This window comes from Arvicanthis niloticus, chromosome 12 (genome assembly GCF_011762505.2).
Source record: "Arvicanthis niloticus isolate mArvNil1 chromosome 12, mArvNil1.pat.X, whole genome shotgun sequence".
In the NCBI taxonomy this organism is placed as follows: Eukaryota; Metazoa; Chordata; class Mammalia; order Rodentia; family Muridae; genus Arvicanthis; species Arvicanthis niloticus.
In genome coordinates, this window is record NC_047669.1 from 9,072,000 (window position 1) to 9,095,883 (window position 23,884).

Genomic DNA, 23,884 nt, shown 5'->3' on the forward strand with positions numbered 1-23,884 from the left:
AAGAATATTACTAAATATTTTTGCAGTACCCTAAATTTTTAAGTAAAAGAAATTCATCACTTTGGAGGCTGAGGCAGGAGAATTGTCACAGGTTTGAGGCCAGCCTGGGCTACATTGTCAGGCTCTGTCTCAGAAAGAAAAAAAAAAAAAAAAGGAGGCTAGAGAAGGAAGGGGGGGGGGGCAACAGGAGCTTGTCAGACCTGCCTGTGACTCACCTGTCTGGGTGGGCCAGGGACCTCAGCTTCATTCGCAGGACCCTGAGCTTGTACTTTGGGCCCACCACAGACCTTGTGGAGAACAACAAGGAAATTTCTGCCACTTTATCCAGATCTCGATTAAATCTCGCAAGGAGACTCACTTGATGGTACTTCTGGAATGCAGACGGCTCACTGGATGGAAGAAATGGCATTTTAAAATGAATATATAGAATGTAAGATAAATATATATTCATTTAAAATGAATATGATATAGGTTGCAAATGAGAGACAGCGGCTTCCAGCCTCCAGGTCTGGTCCATTTGCGTACCCAAGCTGACTCTCATGGACAAAGGCCCCTGACTCCATAGGACTGCCTAAATGAAGTTCCTGACCTGCAAAGTGGCACTTCGGACATGTGCTACTGTGACTATTTACTGTGTTCAAGATAGTGTCCATGTCTCTGGGTACATTGCCCCAGCTGCTATGGCATCCAAGGTCTCCATGTGGTAGGATTTATATGCAGCAGTTCAGAGATGAAACCAGCTCAGAGTTCTTAGGGCCCTGCTACATCCCATGAAGCCTTAGATGATGTTCCAGTGGGGCTGGGGTAGCAAGCACCCATGGAACCCCCAATCCCAATCTGAGGTCTATGTCTGTAGCCAATTCACTGCCCCAAACCCAGGTGCTTGTCAGTTATCTGTGGCTTCCTTTCCCAGCTTGGTAGAGACATAAAACAGTGCAGAGACTCCCCAGAGAGACACCTGAGCAGCACTGGAGTCTCGGGTTATGATGCATTGGATGTTGCCAACAAAACTGGGATCATCTAAATTAAGTGCAACTGTAAATTCAAAATGCAGGTTGTTTTTTACTATTTAAAAAAAATGAAATGTCAAAGAACGTGCATTGAAGATGTTAAGGCTCCAACTTTCTCTCCTCTTCTCCCATCTCCTAATACTGGATCGAACTGGAAGATCAACTTGAAGAGGGTTTACATGAATGAACTCATAGTTCTTACCATTCGGTCTGCCTCAGGTCTCCATCTTGAATTTGCTTTTCTCTTTATTAAAAAGTTTAGCTCTTAATAGACAACTGTTTTAAATTACATTTATTATTTCTCATTCTCTCCCACCCACCTCCTGTGTGCCCAGGTGTGTGCATGCCATGGCACAATGCAGGCCAGAGGACATGTTCTGGAAATAGGCTCTCTCTTTCCACTATGATGGGTCATCAGGGCTGAGCAGCCAGTGGTGTTGCCCGCTGAACCAACTCACTGGACCCAGGCCTTAATCCTGATCAAAACGTGAAGGCAAGAAGATAAGGCTAGTGAGTTCAACACCAGCCTGGATTACATGAGGCCTGTCTCAGAACAGACAAAAGGATATTTCAAAATTCAAATTTAGGGATTGACAGTTGGCTAACATTCACTTAGTAAAGATAAAATCTCTCAGCTGTATGTAAAGGAGACATGAAAGCAGTTTACTGGTGTGAACACCCAAATCCTGTCAGAGCCCTGCTGCCCCTTCATGTGTGTGACTGCACAGTGTTCCTTGGGTGCTGTGTGTTCTGAAAGGCTGCATTTCAGGTCAGCTCTCAATTTTGTTCCCCTCACCTCAGCCCAAAGCCCAGGTACCACCTAAGGCTGGTTCCTCAAGATGTCCTCCTTATTGCTGCCCTTCCAGAAAACACTAGCCCACTGCGGACATGGGGATATCAGATCGGAAACAAATCCATGGGGAACCCTAAAAAATGCCACTGCTTACATCTGTAACTCAGGACCACTTGCCAGGGGTGGTGCCCTCCAGACTGGGCTGGGCTCTTGAGAAACATGAGTGTCAATCATTACTGAAGACAGGGCTGCCGAGACCTGCCTACGGGGCTAGCTGATGGAGATACTTTCTCAGTTAAGGTTCCCTCTTCCCCAGTGACCCTGGCCTATGTCAGGATGACAAAAACCAACCAACACAAGCATCTTCAGGCTGGGGTGCAGATCAGTGACAGAGTGTGGACTCTCCATGAGGAAGGTCCATGGGCTTTGGTGGTATCATGGAAAACATAGCTACTTCCAAGATCAAGGCCCTGGGTCCAGTTCCCAGCACCAAAAATAAACAAACAAAACCACCTCCAAGCCATGTGTCCACACATGCTAGTTGCCTGCAATCAGCCACAAAGCAATTCCCAGTTGCCCATGACCTTCTGTTTAGTGTTGAATGCATGTGGCCCAATCTCCTCGAAGACACAGGAGACCCATTCGAATAAATGAACCTCACATTCTTTTGCTTAAGTAAAGAGCATCTCTCCAACTTCCCCTGGTTACAAAAGTGACAGAATAAAGTATTAATATGTACATACTAATATATGTACTTACAACATAAACCATACATATAAATATACACTTAAAGAAAATTGAAAATTAGGGCCAGTGATGGGGTCACACATCTGAAGTCCCTGCACTCGGGAAGCTGAGGCAGGAGGATCATGGGTTTAAAGCCAACCTAGAACACATAGCAAGAACTTGTCCCCAAATAAGTGAATAAACAAACCAACAAATAAATGAATAAATTCTTAATAAATTTTCTATGTTTAAAAATCAATATTATTTGTATTGACAAGTCATAATTATATGCATTTATGGAGTGTTGATTAAAGTTTCATCTATGCGTACAGTGTGAAATGCTTATGTCTGCACAGTCTTGTAGGTGTTTGTATGTATTAGGTGTTTGTCTGCATGTCTGTCTGTGTACCACAGGTACATGCCTGATACCTTCGAAGAACAGAAGAGGGCACTGGATGTTCTGCAACTGTAGTTCCGGACGGCTCTGAGCATGTGTTCTGGGAACTGAGCCCGGGTCCTCTGGAAGAACAGTCAGTGCTTTGAACTGCCGAGCATCACTCTGGGTTTTGAGACAGGGCTTACTATCTAAGTCTGACTGGATGTAGACTCCCTGTACAGACCAGGCTGGCCTCACACGTGCCGCAATGCTCCTGCCCCTGCCTCCCAAGCAATGTGATTACAGAGCAGTCCATCATCACGGCTAAACCAGCACAGCCCTTTATGGCTTGGACTTAGAGAAGGCGTGGATGGTTTATTATTATTAACCATTTAATTGCTAGAAATGAAAAGAGAAGGAAGAAAAGTGACAATAAGCAAGAGGGACACAGAGAGAAGACACGCAGAAGAGAAAAGGGAAGGGTGGAGAGAAGATGAGAGATGAGAAGATGGTACCGACTGCACTTACAGCATGCAGAGGCAAGCCTACGAGCAGCAGTGTTCCCTCTGCCTCCTGTAGCACAGAGGATGGTATCAGCTGCTAAGGAGAAGAGCGTCCGAACCAGAAAACACCAGCTCGGAGCCTAACTTACTGATCAATTTTGGATTCTGTGATATTTCCATCTTCGTCTCTCAGTTTGATTGTAATGAACCCTCTTCTTACACTCTTGTTCCAAGATACAATGTCCACAAAATAATGATACACTGTAAAATAGGGAGAGAAGCCCATAAGAGAGGAACCCTGGTACTCCCCAGGAGGGTCGGGTCCGGGCCGAGATCCCTTTCTTCTCTCTCTAGCTTCAAGAATGACCTTGAGACACACACACACACACACACACACACACACACACACACACGCCTGTTTCCCAGAGGCAAGAATTACAGGTGTGCGCCACTACACTGGCCCACTGGCATGCTTTCCTATTGTTTCTTGCTCTTTGGTACAGTTGACAAGAGTGACAGCCATCAGTGCTGGCCAGTGACCATGTGCAGGATCATGGAAGCCTGCCTCAGCCTGGCAGACATGTTCAACCTTCTGACATGTTTGACCATTCTGCAAAGTCAATGCTAGAGAGCCTTAGAATCAAGTTAACAAAAATGAAAGCAAACAAACAAAAAAACACAAATTATCTCTGGGTTTTTTGGGGGTTTTCAAGACAGCATTTCTCGCTGGCCTCAAACTCAGAAATCCGCCTGCCTCTGCCTCCCAAGTGCTGGGATCAAAGGCCACCACTGCCTGGCATCTCTGATGTTTTAAGTGACTTTACTATCGTTTTGTGTTGAATTGTTCTTGCAGATGGTGGTCTAATTGTGGAAAACATTTAATGTTTTCCTGTCATTATTTCTCAACACGCCAGTACCACATTGGTAGAGCTTTGCATTGTAATGTGGTGAAATGTTTGCCTTTAAAAATCATTGTCTGAAGGCTGGCTAGATGTCTCCCTGCAAAGGCATGTACCGACAATTCTGAAAACCTGAATTCGATCCCTGGAGCCCCCTTGACACAAGGAGAAAATGAACTCCTTCAAACTGTCCTCTAACTTCCACCCACAGGCTATTCCAGACCACACACACACACACACACACACACACACACTTAAACTGTTTGAATTGTTGACTTGAGTTTTATTTGTAAAAGGACCAGTGTTCGACTCCTAGCATCCACATGGTGACTCAGCGACTCTCACTCACTGAAGGGATCTAGAACTCTCTTGTGGCATCTGCAGGGTCTGAGCACATGGCACACATGCAGGCAAAATATCCATCTATATAAAATAGATAAATAAGTTTTGTTTTTCTGGTTCTTGGTTTTTTTTTTTTTTTTTTTTTTTGACAAAGTTTCTCTGTGTAGCACTGGCTATCCTAGAACTTGCTCTATAGACCAGGCTGGCCTTGAATTCACAGAAATCCACCTGCCTCTGCCTCCTGAATGCTGGGATTAAAGGTGTGCACCAACACTTTCCAGAAGATGAAATAGTTTTTAAGAAACCATTAAAGGAGTTTGAGCTTGTGATATACATTCTGCCCGTATGCTCTGCACATTCACACAAAGCAATACACTCACTGATTATTATAAAATTAGAATGATGGTCAGCTCTGTAAACCACCAGTGATGCCCTGTATCAAGCGGTATCAGATGTTTAACCAAACATCAGCTCCTCATGGAAAATAAGCAGGCACGTCTATCTCATCAGAATACACGTGCTTTTCTCCTTAATAAATGGTAAAATTATACATATATACCAAATAATTATTTTTAAACAATTTTCTTTATGATTTATTTTTAGTAAATGTTTTATTTCTGTATTGGTTTTATACATCTATATATCTGGGGGTGTTTGATATATTCACAGGCTGACTCCCTGGGAGCCCACAGGCCACTCTGGTCAGAAAAACAGGTAGGCTAACACCAGCTCTTCACCTTGCCCTCAGCTGTTCCAACTCCAGTCACCCAGTCCCATCCCTGCCTCTACAGCGAAGCACCTGCTGCTGAGGGCCCCCTTCTCCTCCTGCTCCCATCTCTAGAGGACTACACAGATCTTCCCCTCCTGGCCTCCCTCCCCTCAACTCCAGCAGGCATGTCCCAGGATCCCACAGGCCACTCCTGCCAGGGAAGCAGGCAGGCTAACTGCAGGTCTCCTCCTCCCTCTCCATTCCTCCAAAGTCCACTCCCTGACACCCCATCTCATCCCAGCTCTGCAGCAGAAACTGCTAACCAAGCAAATGAAAAACTTGTATGATTAAAAATGTCAAATCACTGAGGAAGGAAATCGAAGACATTAGAAGATGGAAAGATCTCCCATGCTTGAGAATCAGTGGGACTGACATAGTAAAAATGGCCATCTTATCAAAAATAATCTGCAGATTCAGTGAAAAATCACATCAAAATTTCAGCACAATTGTTTGAATATCTTGATAGGACAATTTTCAGCTTCTCATGGAAACACACACACACACACAACAGGATCAGGATACGAGCTAGATGTGGTGGCGCACACCTTTAATCCCAGCACTTGGGAGGCAGAGGCAGGCAGATCTCTGAGTTCAAGGCCAGCCTGGTCTACAGAGTGAGTTCCAGGACAGCCAGGGCTACACAGAGAAACCCTGTCTTGAAAAACAAAACAAAACAACAACAAAAAAAAAACCAGATGAAACATACAAAAAACAGATGTAAGTATATTCACTTATGGAGACCTGATTTTTGATAAAGAGGCCAGAAATACACACTGGCGAAAAAACAGAGCATCTTCAACAAACAGTGCTGGTCAAACCAGATATCTGCATGTAGAAGAATGCAAATAAATCCATATGTATCACCCTGCATAAAATCAACTCCAAATGGATCAAAGACCTCAATATAAAACCAGATACACTGAACCTGATATAAGGTAAAGTGGAGAATAGCCTTGAACTCATTGACGTATGTTATGGAATAGGTCTAATGCTGCTTGCATTATGTTAATTGGTCCCCAAAATTGTAGGAGAATCAGCACATCTACATGTAAGACTCTGAGGTACCCTGCCCCCAGTTCAGTTTGACTGGTAAATAAGGTTGCCAGTGGCCAATGGCTGGGCAGGGAAGGGAGACAGAGGTGGGACTTTAGGATTCCTGGAGGAAGAGTGATAGCTGCCATGCTGGGAAAGGAGCAGAGGCCACGCCTGAGAGATGCCGGTCAGAGAACATAGCTGTAGGTGCTGGGAACTCGGCCCAGGAGGACTGTAGGTCTGAGTCCGGGGCAGCCAAGATGGAATATAGGTTTTAGTAAGTAATAACTCAGGAATATCAGAGAGGAGTGTTAGCCATGTGGAGGTTTGGAAGTGGCCCAACCATTGAGCTGTTTAAGGCATATTAAAAAATAAAGGCTGTTCCTGCTCTTCATACAGGAACCCAGAACACACCACAGCAGTTGATTTAAGTACCATAATTGGGTTCAGCTACAGGCACGGGAGGAGACTTTCTGCACAGAACACTATTAGCACAGGCACTAAGATCAACAATTAATAAATGTGATCTCATGAAACTGAGAAGTGTCAGCACGGCAATGACACTGTCATCTGGACAAAGCAGCCTACAGAACTGGAAAAGATTGTTTTTTGTTTTTTTTTTTAAACCACCTCCACATCCAATAGAGGGCTAATATATAAAATACATAAAGAACTCAAGAAGAAAATAGGTGTCAATTTAAAAATTGGGGTACAGATCTAAATAGAATTCTCAATAGAAGAAGGTGGTTGAGAAGCACTTAAAAATGTTTAACATCCTTAGTTATCAGAGAAATGCAAATCAAAACTACTTTGAGATTTTCCTTCTTACACCTGTCAGAAATGACATGCTTATGCTGTCCAGATGTGTCAGAAGCTCATACTGGTGAGGTGTGCAATTAGAACACTCATTCACTGCTGGTGGGAGCACAAACTAATCCACCACTATGGGAATCAGTGTGGTGGCTCCTCAGGAGGATGGGAATCAATCTACCTCAAGATCCAGCTACACTGCTCTAAGGCATATACCCAAAGGCCACTCATCCTACCTCAAGGACACTCGCTCAACTGTGTTCATTGCTCCTCTATACAGAACAGCCAGAAAGTTGAAACAACCTAGATGCCCTTCAACACAAAAAATGGATAAAGAAAATGAGCCGGGCGGTGGTGTCGCACGCCTTTAATCCCAGCACTTGGGAGGCAGAGGCAGGTGGATTTCTGAGTTCAAGGCCAGCCTGGTCTACAGAGTGAGTTCCAGGACAGCCAGGGCTACACAGAGAGACCCTGTCTCAAAAAAAAAAAAAAAGAAAAGAAAAGAAAAGAAAAGAAAATGTGGTACATTTTGCACAATGGAGTATTACTCAGCTGTTAACACAAAATAACATCATGAAATTTGGAAGCAAATGGAACTAGAAAGAAATCATCCTGAGTAACAAAATTCCACATCAGAAAGACAACTGTGGTATGTGTTCACTTATACGCGGATATTGGTTGTTAAGTGATGATAACCAAACTTCAATCCATACAGCCACAGAGGGTAGGTATAGAGAAAGGGACTAATGCACTGATATATCTCATTAGGAAATGGAAATAAAATAGACAGGTGTGGATGGAGAGGGATGGAATGGGAGGATCACGTGGAGAAGGGGAGGGGAGGGAGGGATGAAGGAGGGAATGTGGGGAAAGACAGGTAAAACAAAGTAAACTACACATTATCAAATGAAAGGAAGGAAGAAGAAAGAAGGAAAAGAAGGAAGAAGAAAGGAAGGAAGAAAAGAGAGAGAGAAGAAAGGAAGGAAGCAAGCAGTGTTCACAGGCCAAGGGCCTGTAAATGGCAGGCTCAAGAAGGCCCAGCGTAGGTCAGAACTGATTCGCGTACAGAATCCACCGGTTTGTCCCTGATCCCAGCCTCACGTCTCTTAGAAACAATTTCCTGGATGACAGCCCAGTGATGACAGTGACTGTCCTGGGATGCCGACACTCTGGCTTAGCTTTACTTCAGTCCTAATAACCTAGACAGCAGGAGTGATTGGCTCCATTTACCAAACTGGGCTGTGACACTCAGAAGGGAGAAGAAACGTGACCGAGGTCACACAACTGTTACGGACAGAAGCTGTGTTGCTCTCAGGCCTTTTAGCTCCATAGCTCTATCTATCACAATCCTCATTCTCCGGGAAGCACCCAGAATGCTGAGACTCTGTCCTCTCCAGAATGCCAGGGTCAGACAGTATACTCAACAGTTACCACTCACTGCAGTATGGTTTTGTCTCAGCCGTGTCGAAGAACGCCTTTGTCATCGGAGGATCTCTGTCCCATAAGTACTCTTTCCAGTTGTCAGCATAATAGCCTACAAAACAAGTCAGAAACACCAACCAGTATTATATAAACATGAAAGCCACAGAGGAAGCGAGAACAGTTTCTAACTCCCTCCTGCTCCCTCTCCAGTCCCCACTACAGTGGCTGAGACTAAGAAGGGCCCTGGAGAACATCCCATCCATGCTCTCCCCTCTTGCTGGCTGTCCCCATCCTAAGAACTGGGGTGCAGAATGACCCTACTGTGACTTCTCCTCTTACTGTGTCCTCGGTAGCTAGGTGGGGAACCAGAGCAGCACACATTGGTCATGTGGCTAGTTTTCAGCACTGTCTTCATTTTCAACATTAAGCCAGATTGAGACCCATACTTAAAGCATCACCGCTACTGCAGAGCAACAGGGTCTTGTTAGTCTTATTCTGAAAATAGAGTCTTATGCATGCAAAGCATGCACTCTTTACCACACAACACACCTCTCTCTCTCTCTCTCTCTCTCTCTCTCTCTCTCTCTCTCTCTCTCTCTCTCTCTCTCTCTCTCAATACTGCTAGAAATTCAGGGCCTGAAGCATGCTAGGCAGGCAATCTACTGATAAGCTATAGCCAGAGTTCTTGTGTTTTACTTTTTATTTTGATACAAAGTCTAGCTGGCCTTGAACCCATTGTGGAGGGATTATTTTGGTTTTGTTTCTAATATAGTTTTGGAGATAGGACCTGCCTCAGCCTCACCCTGCCAAATGCCTAGGGTTATAGTCCTGTCGGGGCCCTAGTGGGCTCAGGGTTAGGCCTATGGGGAGGGGGGAGGTTGTCTAACGAGCCCAGGGTTTTCTTGAAGAACTAAACTGAAGCTAATGAAGTGCACAGGTCACGGGTTCGATGTGCAATTGTGTCACTGAGCAGACAAATGTCTCTGCCTGAAGGAGACATGTCCGAACTCTGCCCAGTGAAGCCTCTTTCTGTCTGTCAGGAAAACTTTTTCATCACCCACAAATCCTGAAGTCCTGGCCACTTATAATACTTCCTCTACTTCTATGGAAAACACCTCAGTGGTCCCTGTGGCGTCCTGTGTGTGGATATAGGAGGCAGATTGTAGAGGGAAAGCATTCAGAGACACAACTTATTGAAAGGGATTAGTCTGCAAGGCTCAGCCCTGGGCCTGATCTCTGGTTCACTGGACTTCCCCTAGCAGAGAGGTCTGTGCATGGAGTGGGCGCTCCTGTCCCAACAGGAACAGGTGGTACAAAGCCTAGGTAGCTTGCAAACCCTCTAGTTTCCTCCCCCTTCTCTTCTTCTTCTGCCTCGTCTTCCTCTACCTGCTCCTCCTTTTCTTCCTCTTCTTCTTCATGACAGAATAGTTTGCCTAGGAGGGCTGCAGTAACCTCCAAGTGGATCCCATGAAAATTGTTCCAACACTAGGTAGATGGTAACTGTTGTTTCTTTTGGCTTTGGTGTGTGTGTGTGTGTGTGTGTGTTATTTTAATATTGTTTTTGAAAAATAGGGTCTCTCTCTTTGGTCCAGACTAGCCATAGACTCAACCATCCCTGCTAACCTGTCATGCCCTAACCTAATACACTCTATAGTTTAGAGAACAAGTTGGCTAGGAAAAGCTGGTTATAATGTTTATCATGTGGTACACTCTCGCAATACCTGTTACTCTGGAGACTGTGGCAAGAAGGTCTCAAGGTCATGGCTAGCCTGGGCTACAAAGTAAACTCAACCCAACCTAAGCTAAATAGCAAGACTTTATGTCAAATAGTAACTAAATAAAGCTGACTATCTAAAAACTTGAGTAAATACATTTTGAGATAAGTTTCAGAGAGCAAATGACTCTGGGAACTGAAAACGAATGAACTGTACATTAGAGACAGGAACCCAGCAGGCTTACCCAGGTGGGGACAGGACACAACTTGCCCAGCACCACAGCTGACACACTTGCCGTTCCTATAATCTCGATAGGAGTCACAGGGATAGGCCGTGATGGAGCAGTTATTTTGCAGGGATGCAAGGTACAGGAAGACGGACATCTGGTGATCACACTTGAAGTACTTTATACCTTAATTATAAAGGAACCAAGAACAGTTGCTGCATTTACCAGAAAAGCACGTTTCACATTTTATACAATCACCACCACAGCTTCCGAGTTCTCAACTCCACTTAATCCTAGGAGAACCGCAGACAGGGATTCGTTGTGGCCAGTGCAAGGTGGAAAGTAAATCATACAAAGGTGGTCGTCAGAACAAAGGCAAACCTGCGGGTGCAGGCTGGACAGGATGCTCGGTGCTTCAGGGTGCTTGCTGCTCTTCCAGAGGACCCCAGTTCAGCTTCAGGACACACACTGGCAGCTCACAACTGCCTGTAACTCTAGATCCCCGGGATCCAATGCCCTCTTTTGGCCTCCACAGACACTCATGTACAAATGCACACACACATACACACACACACACACACACACAAACACACACACTTTAAAAAGAAGGGAGGTGGAGAGCTGACAGTGCTTGCTTAGTATGCACAAAACACTAAATTCAATCTCCAGCATCACTAAAAGGGAGGGCTGCAGAGATGGCTCTGTATAAGCATGAACACCTGAGTTTGGCTCATCACCACACATGGAAAAACCAGCAGCACGGGTCTGTGACCCTGGCCCTGGAGATGTAGTGACAAGTGGCTCCCAGGGGAGCCAGTCTAGCTTAGACAGGGAGGTTCATGTTCAATAAGAGACTCTGCCTCAAAAACCAATATGAGAAATGACTAAAGAAACCATCCTCTGGCCTCTACATATGCATGCACGAGGACATGGACTCGTAGGCAAATCACCCCCAGCCGTGCACATAGATACTACCATCCAGTGTTTGAGCAACAGATTATCCTCACTGTATTTATACTTGATGAAATTCAGGATTCAGGGCCGCCCCCAAATACTGCTGACTTAAAGGAGGCCGAGGAGCTGGGACCACTCCTTGCCCCCAGCACACCTGTGAATCTAAAGGACTTCAAAGCCCTGGTCTAATTGGTAAGGTCACCTCACAGAGTAACTAAGTAACTACTGTGTCCACTACTCAAGTTGACAACCATGCTCACAGACAGTGCTAGTCAAAAGGTCACCAGAAAGTGACTTTCCATCAAAATCATTATCCAAAGAGTAACTCATGGCCAGCAAGATGGCTGAACAAGCAAAAACACTATCATCAAGGCTGATGGCCTGAATTCCAACCCTGGGTCCCACACGGTGGAAGGAAATAACTGAGTTCCACAAGATATTTTCTAACGTCTGGGCACACATGACCACACACATACATTTTTTTTTATAAATGTAATAAAAATCTAAATTAGTCATTAATTTTTTTCCTTATCTATTATTTTGAGGAAGAGTGAAAGAAAATAGGCCTTGGTCCTGAATTTGGGAAATCGTTAACAGAAACAAAATTTGAAAGGTCACTGTAAAGAGCCATGGTGAACATATCCACTCTGATAAACCTATTCTGTTATCTAACCCCCCACCCCAATGCAGATTCCCGGGTTATTTGAGACACTATCTCAATGTGTTATCCAAACTAGCCCCAACCCCATAGGCCTCCTCCCTCTGCCTCTTGAGTGCTAGAATCCCAGGAGTGCACCAAAACATCTGGCCAGCTTTTGAATTCCCCAAAAAATGACCAGTCGCCATTAAATATCAACATTAGTTCTAATCAGGAACTACTTTCTAGGTGTGGAGAGTTGTCTCAGTGGTTAAGAGCACTTAACTGTTCTTGCTGTTCTTGCCAAGGACCTGTGTTTAGTTCCTAAAACCCATAGCAAGCAACTCAGAGCTGCCTGTAACTCCAGCTCTGGAGAATATGACCCCTTCCTCTGGCCTGTGAGGGTTCCACACACACACACACATAGACACACATATACACATAGACTCACACACACAGAGACAAACACACATAGGTACATAGACACACATAGATACACACATATACATAAATAAATTTTTAATCACTTTAAAAAATATTTTTCTCTCCTTTATAGAATAACTATAGTTCCTTTGTAAATGAGGACTGGGCCCATTTCATTCACTGTTGTAGACTCTAGACGGCTGTCAGGCATATGTCTACTAGGGTGTGGTAGATGGTGAGAAAGCACAATTTACACTACTCCGCTGAGCATTGGAACCTCTTCCTACTCAGAGTTAAAATGGAAGTTATGTGAGGAGTTTCTGAAATCTGTCCCTGGCCAGCACTGATAACACCAGCAACTCCAAAGGTCAAGGGCCAAAGAGTAGTTCTTATCATGGCCACGGTGCCCATTCATTGTCAAAGGTAAAAGGGGACTTCTGGGAAGACAGCAGACTAGAGCAGCCTCTGTGTGGCTCACTGAAGGAGATAGAGAATAAGGAAAACAACCCCCAGGCTCAGGCATGGTGGTACACACCTGTAATCCTAACACTTGGGAGAAGGAGGCAGGAGGGTCATGAGTCTAGGTCATCCTCAGCTACGTAGTGAGTTGGTGCCCAACCTGAGCTGCAAGAGGAGAGTCTGTCCAAAAAAAGAAAAGAAAAAACAAAAGACACAGGAAAAACAGACTATTTCAACGAAAGAAAGAGGGTCAGAAGCTCAGAGAAATGTGGCTCAGATGAAGGACTCTCTGAAACAATGTCAAGCTGGCCAGGCAATGGCGACACTCACCTTTAATCCCAGCACTCTGGAGGCAGAGGCCAGTGAATCTCTGAGTTCTAGGCCAGCCTGGTCTACAGAGCTAGTTCCAGGACACAGAGACACCACACAGAGAAACCCTGTCTCCAAAACCAAAACCAAACAAACAAACAAACAACCAAGCAAAAACAACAAAAAGAATGATGCTAAGCCATCTCCATGTTTAATGAGAAAAATCCCCAGGAAAGCAAGAATCCTTGAGAACAATTCTTGCAGAAATGAGAGGGGGATGAGAAAGGGAGACAGGGTGAGAGGGAAGTTTTTAATTGTGTAATTGGATGAAGCCACTGAACAAACAATACAAAAAATTAAAAATAAACTTGATGAAACTATGACTGTGTCAGATTTGAGGTAACACAATAGTTATATTCCTGGGTCTTGATCGTTGTATTTGGCTTCAAAATAAACTCTCTTGCATAGTGGTGTTCACACATGCCTTTAATCTCAGCACTCAGGAGGCAAGAGGCAGACAGATCTCTGAGTTCAAGGCCAGCCTGGTCTATACAGAGAAACCCTGTCTCGAAAACTATAAAATCAGAGAAACCCTGTCTTGAAAAACAAAAACAAAACAAAACAAAAAACCAGAAAACTATAAAATAACAAACAAAAAAACCCTATCTCTTACTCTCTCTGAGTGAGAACTTAGTTATTAATTAACAAGGATTGTCATGAGCTTGAGGCCAGCCTGGGCCACAGAGTCAAGTCTCTGTCTAAGACAGAAACAAAAGAAGGGGGAAAAGAAGGGGTGGAAGAAAGAGACTGAAGAGCTGGCTCAGTGGTAAAACACTGTTGCTCTTCCAGAGGACCGACGTTCAGTCCCCAGCACCCACACAGCAGCTCAGGACTGCCTGTAATGCAGCTCCAGGGATGTGTTTTAAGTCCTACGAGCATTGCCTCGCTGGAAGTGGCCTCAAGTGGGCACAATAGGCAGCAGCTATGAGAAGGAAGGCATTCTAAGACTGAAGGCCTCAGAAGCATGTGGCCTGGCAGGTGGCGTCCAGGACAGATGTGCTTAGCTGGTTCCCAGCGATTCTTCCCATTTCCAAAGTGAACTCGAAGCCAGAAAAGCAGATTAAATATTAAAGGGAGATGAAAACTTGATGCTTGTGATGCAGCCTCGGGAGAGTTACAGGGATCTCCAGGGATCAGGGACCATTGAAAGGTTAGTGTCTCGGCTGATGTCTCAGAACACAGAAGGGAAGAATGTCCCAGGCTTAGTGGGACCTAGCACTGGGGCCTTGGGGAAACTGAGCTGAGAGAAAGTTCTCGAACTCAACCTCCTCACCGGCAAAACCATGTGTATAGAAACTGAAGACATGGGTGAAGCACGAGGAGGTAGAAGCAGAAAAGTTGCCCGTGGTGCATGTGTCTTTGGGGGAAAGGGAAAAGGTGAAAATACGTGAAAGGACAAGGCTTCATGGGTAGTCAGAGTCCCTACAGGTTACTGCCAGAAAACAAATTAAGTTGAATTCACTGGAGAGAAAAAAGGGGCCAGGGAGACAATCCAGATGGCAAAGTGCTTGCCTGCAAGCAAGAGGACCTGACAAAGATCCCCAGAACCCACATTTAAAAAGAGGCATGGTTGGGGGGCCGGAGAGATGGCTCAGCAATCAAGAGCACTAGCTGCTCTTCCAGAGTGCCAGGGTTCAATTCCCAGGACGCAGAGGGCAAGTCACACCTGCCTGTAACTCCAGTTCCAGGGATCTGACTCCCTCACACAGAAATATATGAAGGCAAAGCACCAGTGCACATACAATAAAAAAATTTTAAAAACTGGAAAAAAAGTTAAAGATCATAATAATTTAAAATACCACTAAAACATAACAAAAATAGGTTTGGTGGCATGCAGTTATAATCCCAGCACTTGAGAGGCAGAGCCAGGCAGATTTCCAGGTTTCACTGGCCAGCCTGCCTAACCATAGAGCCCCAGAGTGGTGAGAGACCTATCTCCAAAAGCAAGGGGGTGGACCTGTGAGAAGGCTCACTGAAGGAAGGAACCTGCTGCACAAACCTGATGCAGTGGCACACATCCCACAGCACAATGAGGGTCAGAGGCAGGAGGATCCCCAAGAAACTCACAAGCCAGCTAGCCTAGGACACCCAGGTATAGCACATTACCTCAAAAACAAGTGGAAGGCGGGAGCTGACGTCTCAAAGTTATCCTGACTTCCACCTGCACGCTGCAGCAGGTGCACACCCATACTCACACACCACGTACACACACGCATACACACACACCTAATACACACACACACCACATACACACACCACATACACACACGTACTACACACAAACTCTATACATACACATCATGCCATACTACACACATACACACCACAAACATGCACACACATAACACACACACACACTACACACAAACACATACTACACACATACACACCACAAACATGCACACACATAACACACACACACACTACACACAAACACATACACATACTACACACATACATACCACAGGCATGTACACACACACACAAACACTCACTACACACACAACACAGAGAGACACAGAAAGACACAGAGAGAGTGAGAGAGAGAGAGAGAGAGTGTGTGTGTGTGTGTGTGTGTGTGTGTGTGAAATGAGAATAAATTAGGTTTTTTTTTTTTTTTTTTTTAGAAAAGCTCCTGGACCCTATATCAAAAAAAAAAAAAAAAAAAAGTCCACACACAAAAAAAGTACAAAAGGAAGAAGAGAAGAAAGGCCATCAGGAAAACAGAGCACCAGAAAATGACTCCAAGGAGGGCCACAGAAGGCAGCTTTGAGAGAGGGGGCCGGAGAGCGAAAGGTTCTAATCCTGCGGACAAGGCAGGCTTACACAGAATGGCTCTTCAGCGCTATGGCGGTCTGAATAAGAAAGCACCCAACAGGCTCATATATCTGAACATTCAGTCACCAGGTACTATTTGAAAGGATTAGAAGGATTAAGAAGTGTGGCCTTGTTAGAGGAAGTGTGTCACTGAGGGAGTGGCTTTGAGGCTTTAAAAGCCCACACCAAGTCCAGAGTCTCTCCTCTCTCCCCCTCTTCCTCTCTCTTTCTGCCTGTGGATCAGGATGTACTCTCAACTCCTTTTCCAGCATTCTGCCTGGCTGCCCTCATGCTCCATGCCATGATGACAAAGGACTACACCTCTGAAACTGTAAGGAAGTAAGACTTGCCTCAGTCATGGTGTCTCTTCACAATAGGACAGAAGCTGAGACAGGAGTGTGGGGAGGTTAAGTCTAACTCATCTGTAACAAATAATAGGGAGATGTTATGGAGATGTGGGAGAGATGACCCTATACAGCCAACAAAGGTAACAAGAGGGGTCTCTGGCAGTGAGAGCCAGGGAGGAGCTACAGGCTTTCCCAGACTCCAGAGTGAACTGAGGACTGGATTGACAGTTGGTGGCACTGAGAGCCATAAACAAGCAAAAGTGGTCAGCGGCAAGAAGCTTTCTTGGTGGTGCCATGAGGTGTTACAATGTGACAGGAGGCAGATGATGCACAGAGGTGGGTGTCACAAGAACGTGACAGGGAGGTGACGGGGAGCTGCTGGTGTGGTTCCAAGAAGAACAGAGCCCCAAAGTGGGCAATAAAGATCAGGTCTACATGGGAGGCAGAGGCAGGCGGATTTCTGAGTTCAAGGCCAGCCTGGTCTACAGAGTGAGTTCCAGGACAGCCAGGACTACACAGAGAAACCCTGTCTCAAAAAACAAAACAAACAAACAAAAAAAGATCAGGTCTACATAGGAAGCAGCCAATCGGGGAAAGAGGCACTGGGTTGTGAGTGATGGCAGGCGGGGTGGGAGTGCTGCAACTGGATCAGTGTTTCTGTTTCCAGTGAAGACACAGGAAAGGTGTCACAGGAGACAGTGAAGGACCAACTGGGACTAAGAAGAAGAAGCATGGGGCACCTGGGCTAAACTGGATCAAAGTAAAAGCTGACAGGCCAGCACCTCTTACTGCTCCTAGCAGATACCATGATATCAGTAACAGCACATGCATGTGAGGACAGTGGATGTGGATGGATACATTGGATACATGTAATCACTTTGTTGCACAGGACAGGATCAAATGCTCAGTCAGGCAGTTAACTACCTGGTCTACCGAGTGAGTTTCAGCTGCATTCAGCTGGATCATTTTCAAACACTTTTGTGTGTGTGTGTGTGTGGTCTTCCCATGTGGCTATATATCAACGCCATTTCTACAAAGATCATCTTTAGGGTTTGTTTGGTTTTTTTTTTTTCCAAGAGTGTGTGTTAGTCTGTTAGTGTCTGTGGGCATACCCATGTGTGCAGGCTCCTAGAGGCCAGAGGACAACAGGCACCCTGCTCCATCATTGTTCACCTAGTCCACTGAGGAGACAGTGTCTCTCGTTGAATATGGTCCCAGGCTGGTAGCCAGAAGGACTAGTGTTCCTCCTGTCTCTGCCCTACACAGCTGTTCAGGTGGGTGACATCTGAGCTCAGGTCCTTGTGTTGTGCTCTGTCACCCCTGAGTCAGCTCTCAAGCCCTGGTACCACCCTTGTTTTAGAAGCTTATCAAGATGACTTTCCTTTCTCTAGCAGCAGTGAGGTATAAATTAGACTATTACAACTCCGTCCCTTGGATCTTCTTTGTGTTACCCTCCAATTTCCTATTTATGTTTTGTGATCTATATTTCTATTATATTATAAAATATTTTATTTTATAAAATATTATTTTTTAAAGATTTATTTATTTTTTATTATGTATACAATGTTCTGTCTGCATGTACACTGGTACACCAGAAGAGGGCATCAGATCTCATTACAAATGGTTGTGAGCCACCATGTGGTTGCTGGGAATTGAACTCAAGATCTTTTTTTTTTTTTTTTTTTTTTTTTTTTTTTTTATGGTTTTTTGAGACAGGGTTTCTCTGTGTAGTCCTGGCTGTCCTGGAACTCACTTTGTAGACCAGGCTGGCCTCGAACTCAGAAATCCACCTGCCTCTGCCTCCCAGGTGCTGGGATTAAAGGCTTGCGCCACCACCGCCCGGCTCAGCCAGTGCTCTTAATCTCTGAGCCATCTGTACAGCTCTATAAAATATTATTTTAAGATATTGAAGATATTGAAATATTAATTTGAAATGTATTTTAAAACATTTAGCCGGGCGGTGGTGTTTCAGGACAGCCAGGGCTACACAGAGAATAAATAAATAAATAAATAAATAAGTATATATATATAATAAAATTATTTAAAATATGAAATGCTATTTTATATTTTATTAAACATCATATATAAATATATATAAATATAAATGCTTTTTATACAAAATTTCTTTAAATATAATTAAATTTAAATAATAATATATAATCTAATAATAATTATAATATAATAATAATTTATTTTAAGTATAAATAACTTTATATAATAGTAATATATAATAACATAATAATACAAATTTATATAAATTGCTATGGTATATATATTATATTATGTATTTCTACTATATTATAAAATATTGTACACTTTCTCAGGTGGTCTGTTTTCTATTTACAATGACCCCTTGATATCAGGTAATTTATGATTGTTTTCATTTGTTTTGTTTTGTTTTTGAGACAGGGCCTCTTGACTAGGATTGAACTTCTGATTCTGCTGCCTCCACACTCCCTGCTATCAGATATTTTAATATTCCTTTCCGAACTAATGTCTTACAAAGGATAACAGATGACGCTTACCTCCAAATATTGTCTTGGGGCAACCCGGCTGATCCAGTCCTCCATTCGGGTAGAAGTCTATGTGTCCTAGGGCTTCCTTGTAGCCCAGTGCTAAAAGAGAACACACAAGGCTCGATTGCTCGGGGCTTGGGATTGTGCACATGCTAACGTCACCTGCCTGCAGGGTTAGCCAGCAGCTGGGCCACATGTGGTTGTTATCCTGGCCCTTACTCTATTTAAATGTTCTGCCCAAAGCTGTCGCAAATTGCAGTCACATCTAGACCAGGCTAACTGAGCCCAAAAATGGTGACAGGCTGAATTCCACTGTGTCCAGAGACAAGTGACTCAGCACTGGGCCACTGCAAGGCTGACAAGATGACCCGTTTCTTCTTTACATTCAGTCAGAGCTTTCGAAATGCCAGAAGATTCTCTTTGCTTTGGATAAATCTTCACACAGTGAGCTATGAAATAATTAATTTTTTACTTAGTAGGTAAACTCTTTAAATGTTTGAATCTGATCTGGAGAAATGGCTCCGCGGTTAAGAGTACTGCCCATTCTTGCTGAGAGCTCAGTTAGGTTCCCAGCACCCACATGGTGGCTCACAACCACCTGTAACTCCAGTCTCAGGACACCAGGCACACACGTGGTACACAGACATACATGTAGGCAAAACACTCATATTCATAAAAATAAAAGAATAAAAATAAAAATTTTGAACCTAAGACAGGTATGGTGGCTCACTCCTGAACTATCTATCAGCCCTTAGGAGGCTTAGGCAGGGAGCTAGCCATGAGCTTGAGGCTAGCTTGGGCTAAAGAGTGAGACCTTGTCTCAAACAGACAGAATGGGATGGATCTAGGATGATTTAAAAAAAAAAAAAAAAAAAAGATTAAAAAAGGAAATATTTTAAAAGATGGGCACCTAGAAACACAGTAACCTTATTTTCTCTAGCCATATAAACCCCCGAATAATTAGAAAATGCTGTATTAAAAGGTTAGCATAGAACCATCTGTGGTGGTGCACACTTATAAAACAGAAACCAGTGGTCAGAGACAAGAAGGTTGACAGCTTATAGTCAGTCTTGGCTGCATCATACCAGGACAGCCTGGGATACATAGCAAGAGTCTCAGAAAAAATAAAAGTAAATGTTTACATATACATGTATATGTTATGTGCAGGATACTGTAGCAACCATAATAGCTCTCCTATTATGAGATTCTGTGTATCGGCTGTGTGTCTCACACACTCTTCCATTGTTGTAAGTTCTTCCACATAGCTGTGGGGAGGGCAGGGGCCAGTAGACTTCAGGTTTGGCTCGGCATCACTAGAAAGAACAAAACCTAGGATCTGCCTCACTGCGACCCTTGCACTCTTTCCTTCAAAATTCACATCTCAAGAATAAAAAAACCAAATTGTTTTATTCTATCTTAAAACGGCACTTAAGAAGGAACTATTTTGCAAACTATTTTTCAAATGTCACGGTAAGTCATTTCCCCCAGAGATAAACAGTCACTACTTGTCACACAAGAAGTGCCCATGATACAGAGTCAGGGGTAATTTAAAAAAAATGTGTAGTGTCTGTGTGTGTTTTTATGCACATGTACCAGCATAAACTTAGCAGTCTGGGGACAATCCATGAGAGTCAGATCTCTCCTTGCATCATCAGATGGATCCCAGTGACCAAACTCAGGTCAGTCAAGCTCAGTGGCAGTGAGCACCCTTCCTGGCTGAGCCACCTCACAGACCCCAGACTTGATCTTTGTTGATCTTTGTTTCCTGGTGCTGGGGCATGCCACACAAACACTACCATTGAACTACATCCTCTGCCCTGGGTCCTTGATTTGTTAGCTAGTTGCTTCATAAAGATGAAGCACAATTAAATGAGCACTCTGCAGCTGCATCCCTCCTCCCTAGCTTCCCAGTTGGCTCATCCCTGAGACATTTGGACACCGCAGATATCTGTCCTTTTTATTTTCTCGGCCATAGTCTTGCTATGTAGCCGTGACACCCAACCATGAACATCACCCCAAGCCCCCCTCATGTATCACATGACAGATAGGAACCCAGCACGTTGGGAGACGGAGATTCACCAAAAGCCCAAAGTAGGCCAGGGGTGCTCTGGGTTGGGAGATACAAGACTCTCAGCCAATGGAAATAAGAGAAAAAGACAAGCCACCCTGGAAGCTAATTGTCACAAACCAGATCTGCAGGGGCCGGCAAGGTGGGGGTGGGGGTGAGGGTGGCGGGTGACAGCTACTGAATGTCTTGGGGCCACTAACTACAAAGACAGGAGTATTACCGTCAGTGTCTGAGTGGATGACGTCCACAAACTGTGCATCGCTGGGATCTAATCTGTCCTCAGGAGGTCTCCCGTTGAATAAAGGGCCTGCAGGGTCAAGACCTGAAAGAAAAGCAGAGCAGCTTGGCAGCCCCACGCCATGAGTCACTGCTCTTTGCATCCCTCCAGGAGAGGATGGCTCACAGGCTGCAGGGCATGCTTGGGTAAGTAATTGCTAGCATCCCATCATGCAGTCAGGACTTCTGTCTACAGCCTCTAGCTTTTTCCCACAGTGTGGATGGTTACTCTGACAGTGGCTCTGAGAACAGCTCTTTGAGGAGGCCAGGTTGGGGGCAAGAGCCCCACAGCAGGGAGTCACCTTAGGTAGAAAAGCTCCTGGCTGAGAATCAAACCCAGGAACTTACCTTACACATGAAGCTACACCCAGCTACCTCCTCAGTCCCTGACAAAGTTCCACCATATCCCTCAAACCAGCTTCAATTAGCTATGTAGCCCAGGCTGGCCTCTAACTGGATTTTCATGTGCCTCAGTCTCCTCCGTGTCAGGATTAATGGCATCCATCACTTCTCTGATCTTCCCCATTTTAGGGACTTCAGAAGCCCCACTTGGCTTTCACTCACTAATTTGTTGACACAGAAAACAAAGCCAGGTTTGCCATTATGATTCCATTCTCCAGGTGACTTCCCCTGAGGCCCAGGGGGCTCAACCATCCTGGCCAGAGCCTGGCCCTCCATCCACTCATGGTCTCTCTGTCCCTAGCTGAGCCAACCCAGCAGGAAGCTGTGAGACTCTCTGGAGAGGCTAGGTTTGGAAGAGCACTGTGTCACACTACAGATGAGGCAGATCAAATACATCCCATAATGCCTGAACCGATTCTTGGTCTTGGTCAGGGTGAACTGGGCTTCATTGCCACAGCAGTGAAACCCCTGGGAAATCACACTTGGGATTCTGGAACCACAACATGAACTTGACAAAGCCCCGCTTACTGGAGCCCTGTGCAAGAGGGTTTTTAAGGGAATCTTCCTCAGAAGTTTAACCTATGAATACATCGTATGGTTAAGCTCGTTTTTTATTTGTTTTAGGTGCTAAAGGTTAAACCTAAGACCTCTTGCATGCTAATCCCATGCTACTGCACACAGCCGCTCTCCTAGTCCCTCTGGATGCTTTTCTGAGGACATCTCCCCTTCCTGTGTTCAGCGCACAATCAAGAGGCAGCGACTGTGGTTCTGTTTCCTGTTTTCTCCTCTCCCAGTATCCTTGCCATTCCTTGAAACATTCTTTCATTTGCCTCCTTCCATTCTTGTCCCTCCGCCCCAGCCAACTGAAACTGGTGTGGGAGGGTGTGAGGTAACTCCCAGTCACTCAAGACCAACAGGTGGCCTCAATACAACAGGGCCCAATACAGTAGGAAAAACTCCACAGCCATGGAAAGAATTTACCCAGAAACTTCCCCCTCTTCACATCGGACACCACCAACCACTTTTAGATCAAACATTTAGACCAGGGAGGGCACTGAGAGTGATGGGGCGGGGAGGAGCTATCCAGGTACCAGCACATATAAAACAGAAGGAAAAGTATAGTCCAAAACTTGAATCCATATTTGCAGTTAAAAGTTTCTAGCAGTCACCTAAAATGTGTGTATGTTGCATGCATGTGTATATGCATATTAGCAGGTGTATGGGCATATGTGTGTATGCATATGGAGTCCAGAAATTGACACTGGATGTCAGCTTGCCCTAAGGACCCCTCTGTCTCTGCCACCCCAATGCTGGGATTACAGGTGAGTCACAACCAGCGTTTATCTAGGTGCTAGGGGTCCAAACTCTGGCCCTCATACTTGAATGACAAGTGCTTTTATCTGCAGAGCCATTTCCCAGCCTAAAATGTTTCAAAAACAAATGGCAATTGATTTTAAAAATGAGGACTGCTCTCTGCTCCAGTTGAGCAAGGTGCCCAAAGAAAAAAAGGCCAAGGGGAAGGAGGCCTGGGCCCCGCTGTCGTCAAGAAACAGGAGGCCAAAAACGTGGTCAATCCTTTGTGCGAGAAAGGCCCAAGAACTTCGGCAGTGGGCAGAACATGCGGCCCAAAAGAGATCTAACACGCTTTGTCAAATGGTCCCGTTACCTCAGGCTGCAGTAACAAATAGCCATCCTCTATAAGTGGCTCGAAGTCCCTCCGGCCATTAACCAGGTCACCCAGGCCCTGGACAGGCAGACGGCTACTCAGCTGCTTAAGCTTGCCCACAAGTACAGGCCAGAGACAAAGCAAGAGAAGAAGCAAAGGCTACTGGGCCGTGCTGAGAAGAAAGCTGCTGGCAAAGGAGATGTCCCAACTAAGAGACCACCTGTCCTCCGAGCAGGGGTCAATACAGTCACCACCTTGGTGGAGAACAAGAAGGCTCAGCTGATGGTGATTGCCCATGATGTAGACCCCATTGAGCTGGTGGTTTTC

At 44.9% G+C, this 23,884-nt stretch overlaps 1 protein-coding gene across 4 annotated transcripts in view; it reads right to left on the reverse strand.

Moving 5' to 3' along the window:
* Liph (lipase H) overlaps nt 1-23,884 on the reverse strand; it is a 43,914-nt gene that overhangs the window by 4,550 nt on the left and 15,480 nt on the right. Inside the window, exons 4-9 of one of the 4 annotated variants that reach the window (XM_034515052.2) lie at nt 21,434-21,535; nt 19,155-19,244; nt 10,642-10,809; nt 8,699-8,794; nt 3,558-3,669; nt 216-389 (exon numbers count right to left, since the gene is read on the reverse strand). In XM_034515052.2, the coding sequence (XP_034370943.1) occupies nt 216-389; nt 3,558-3,669; nt 8,699-8,794; nt 10,642-10,809; nt 19,155-19,244; nt 21,434-21,535 (742 nt within the window). Of the gene's footprint in view, nt 1-215; nt 390-2,050; nt 3,049-3,557; nt 3,670-8,691; nt 8,795-10,641; nt 10,810-19,154; nt 19,245-21,433; nt 21,536-23,884 lie in introns of those variants that run through there. The other 3 variants (XM_034515054.2, XM_076942720.1, XM_076942721.1) reach the window with 3 other exon arrangements.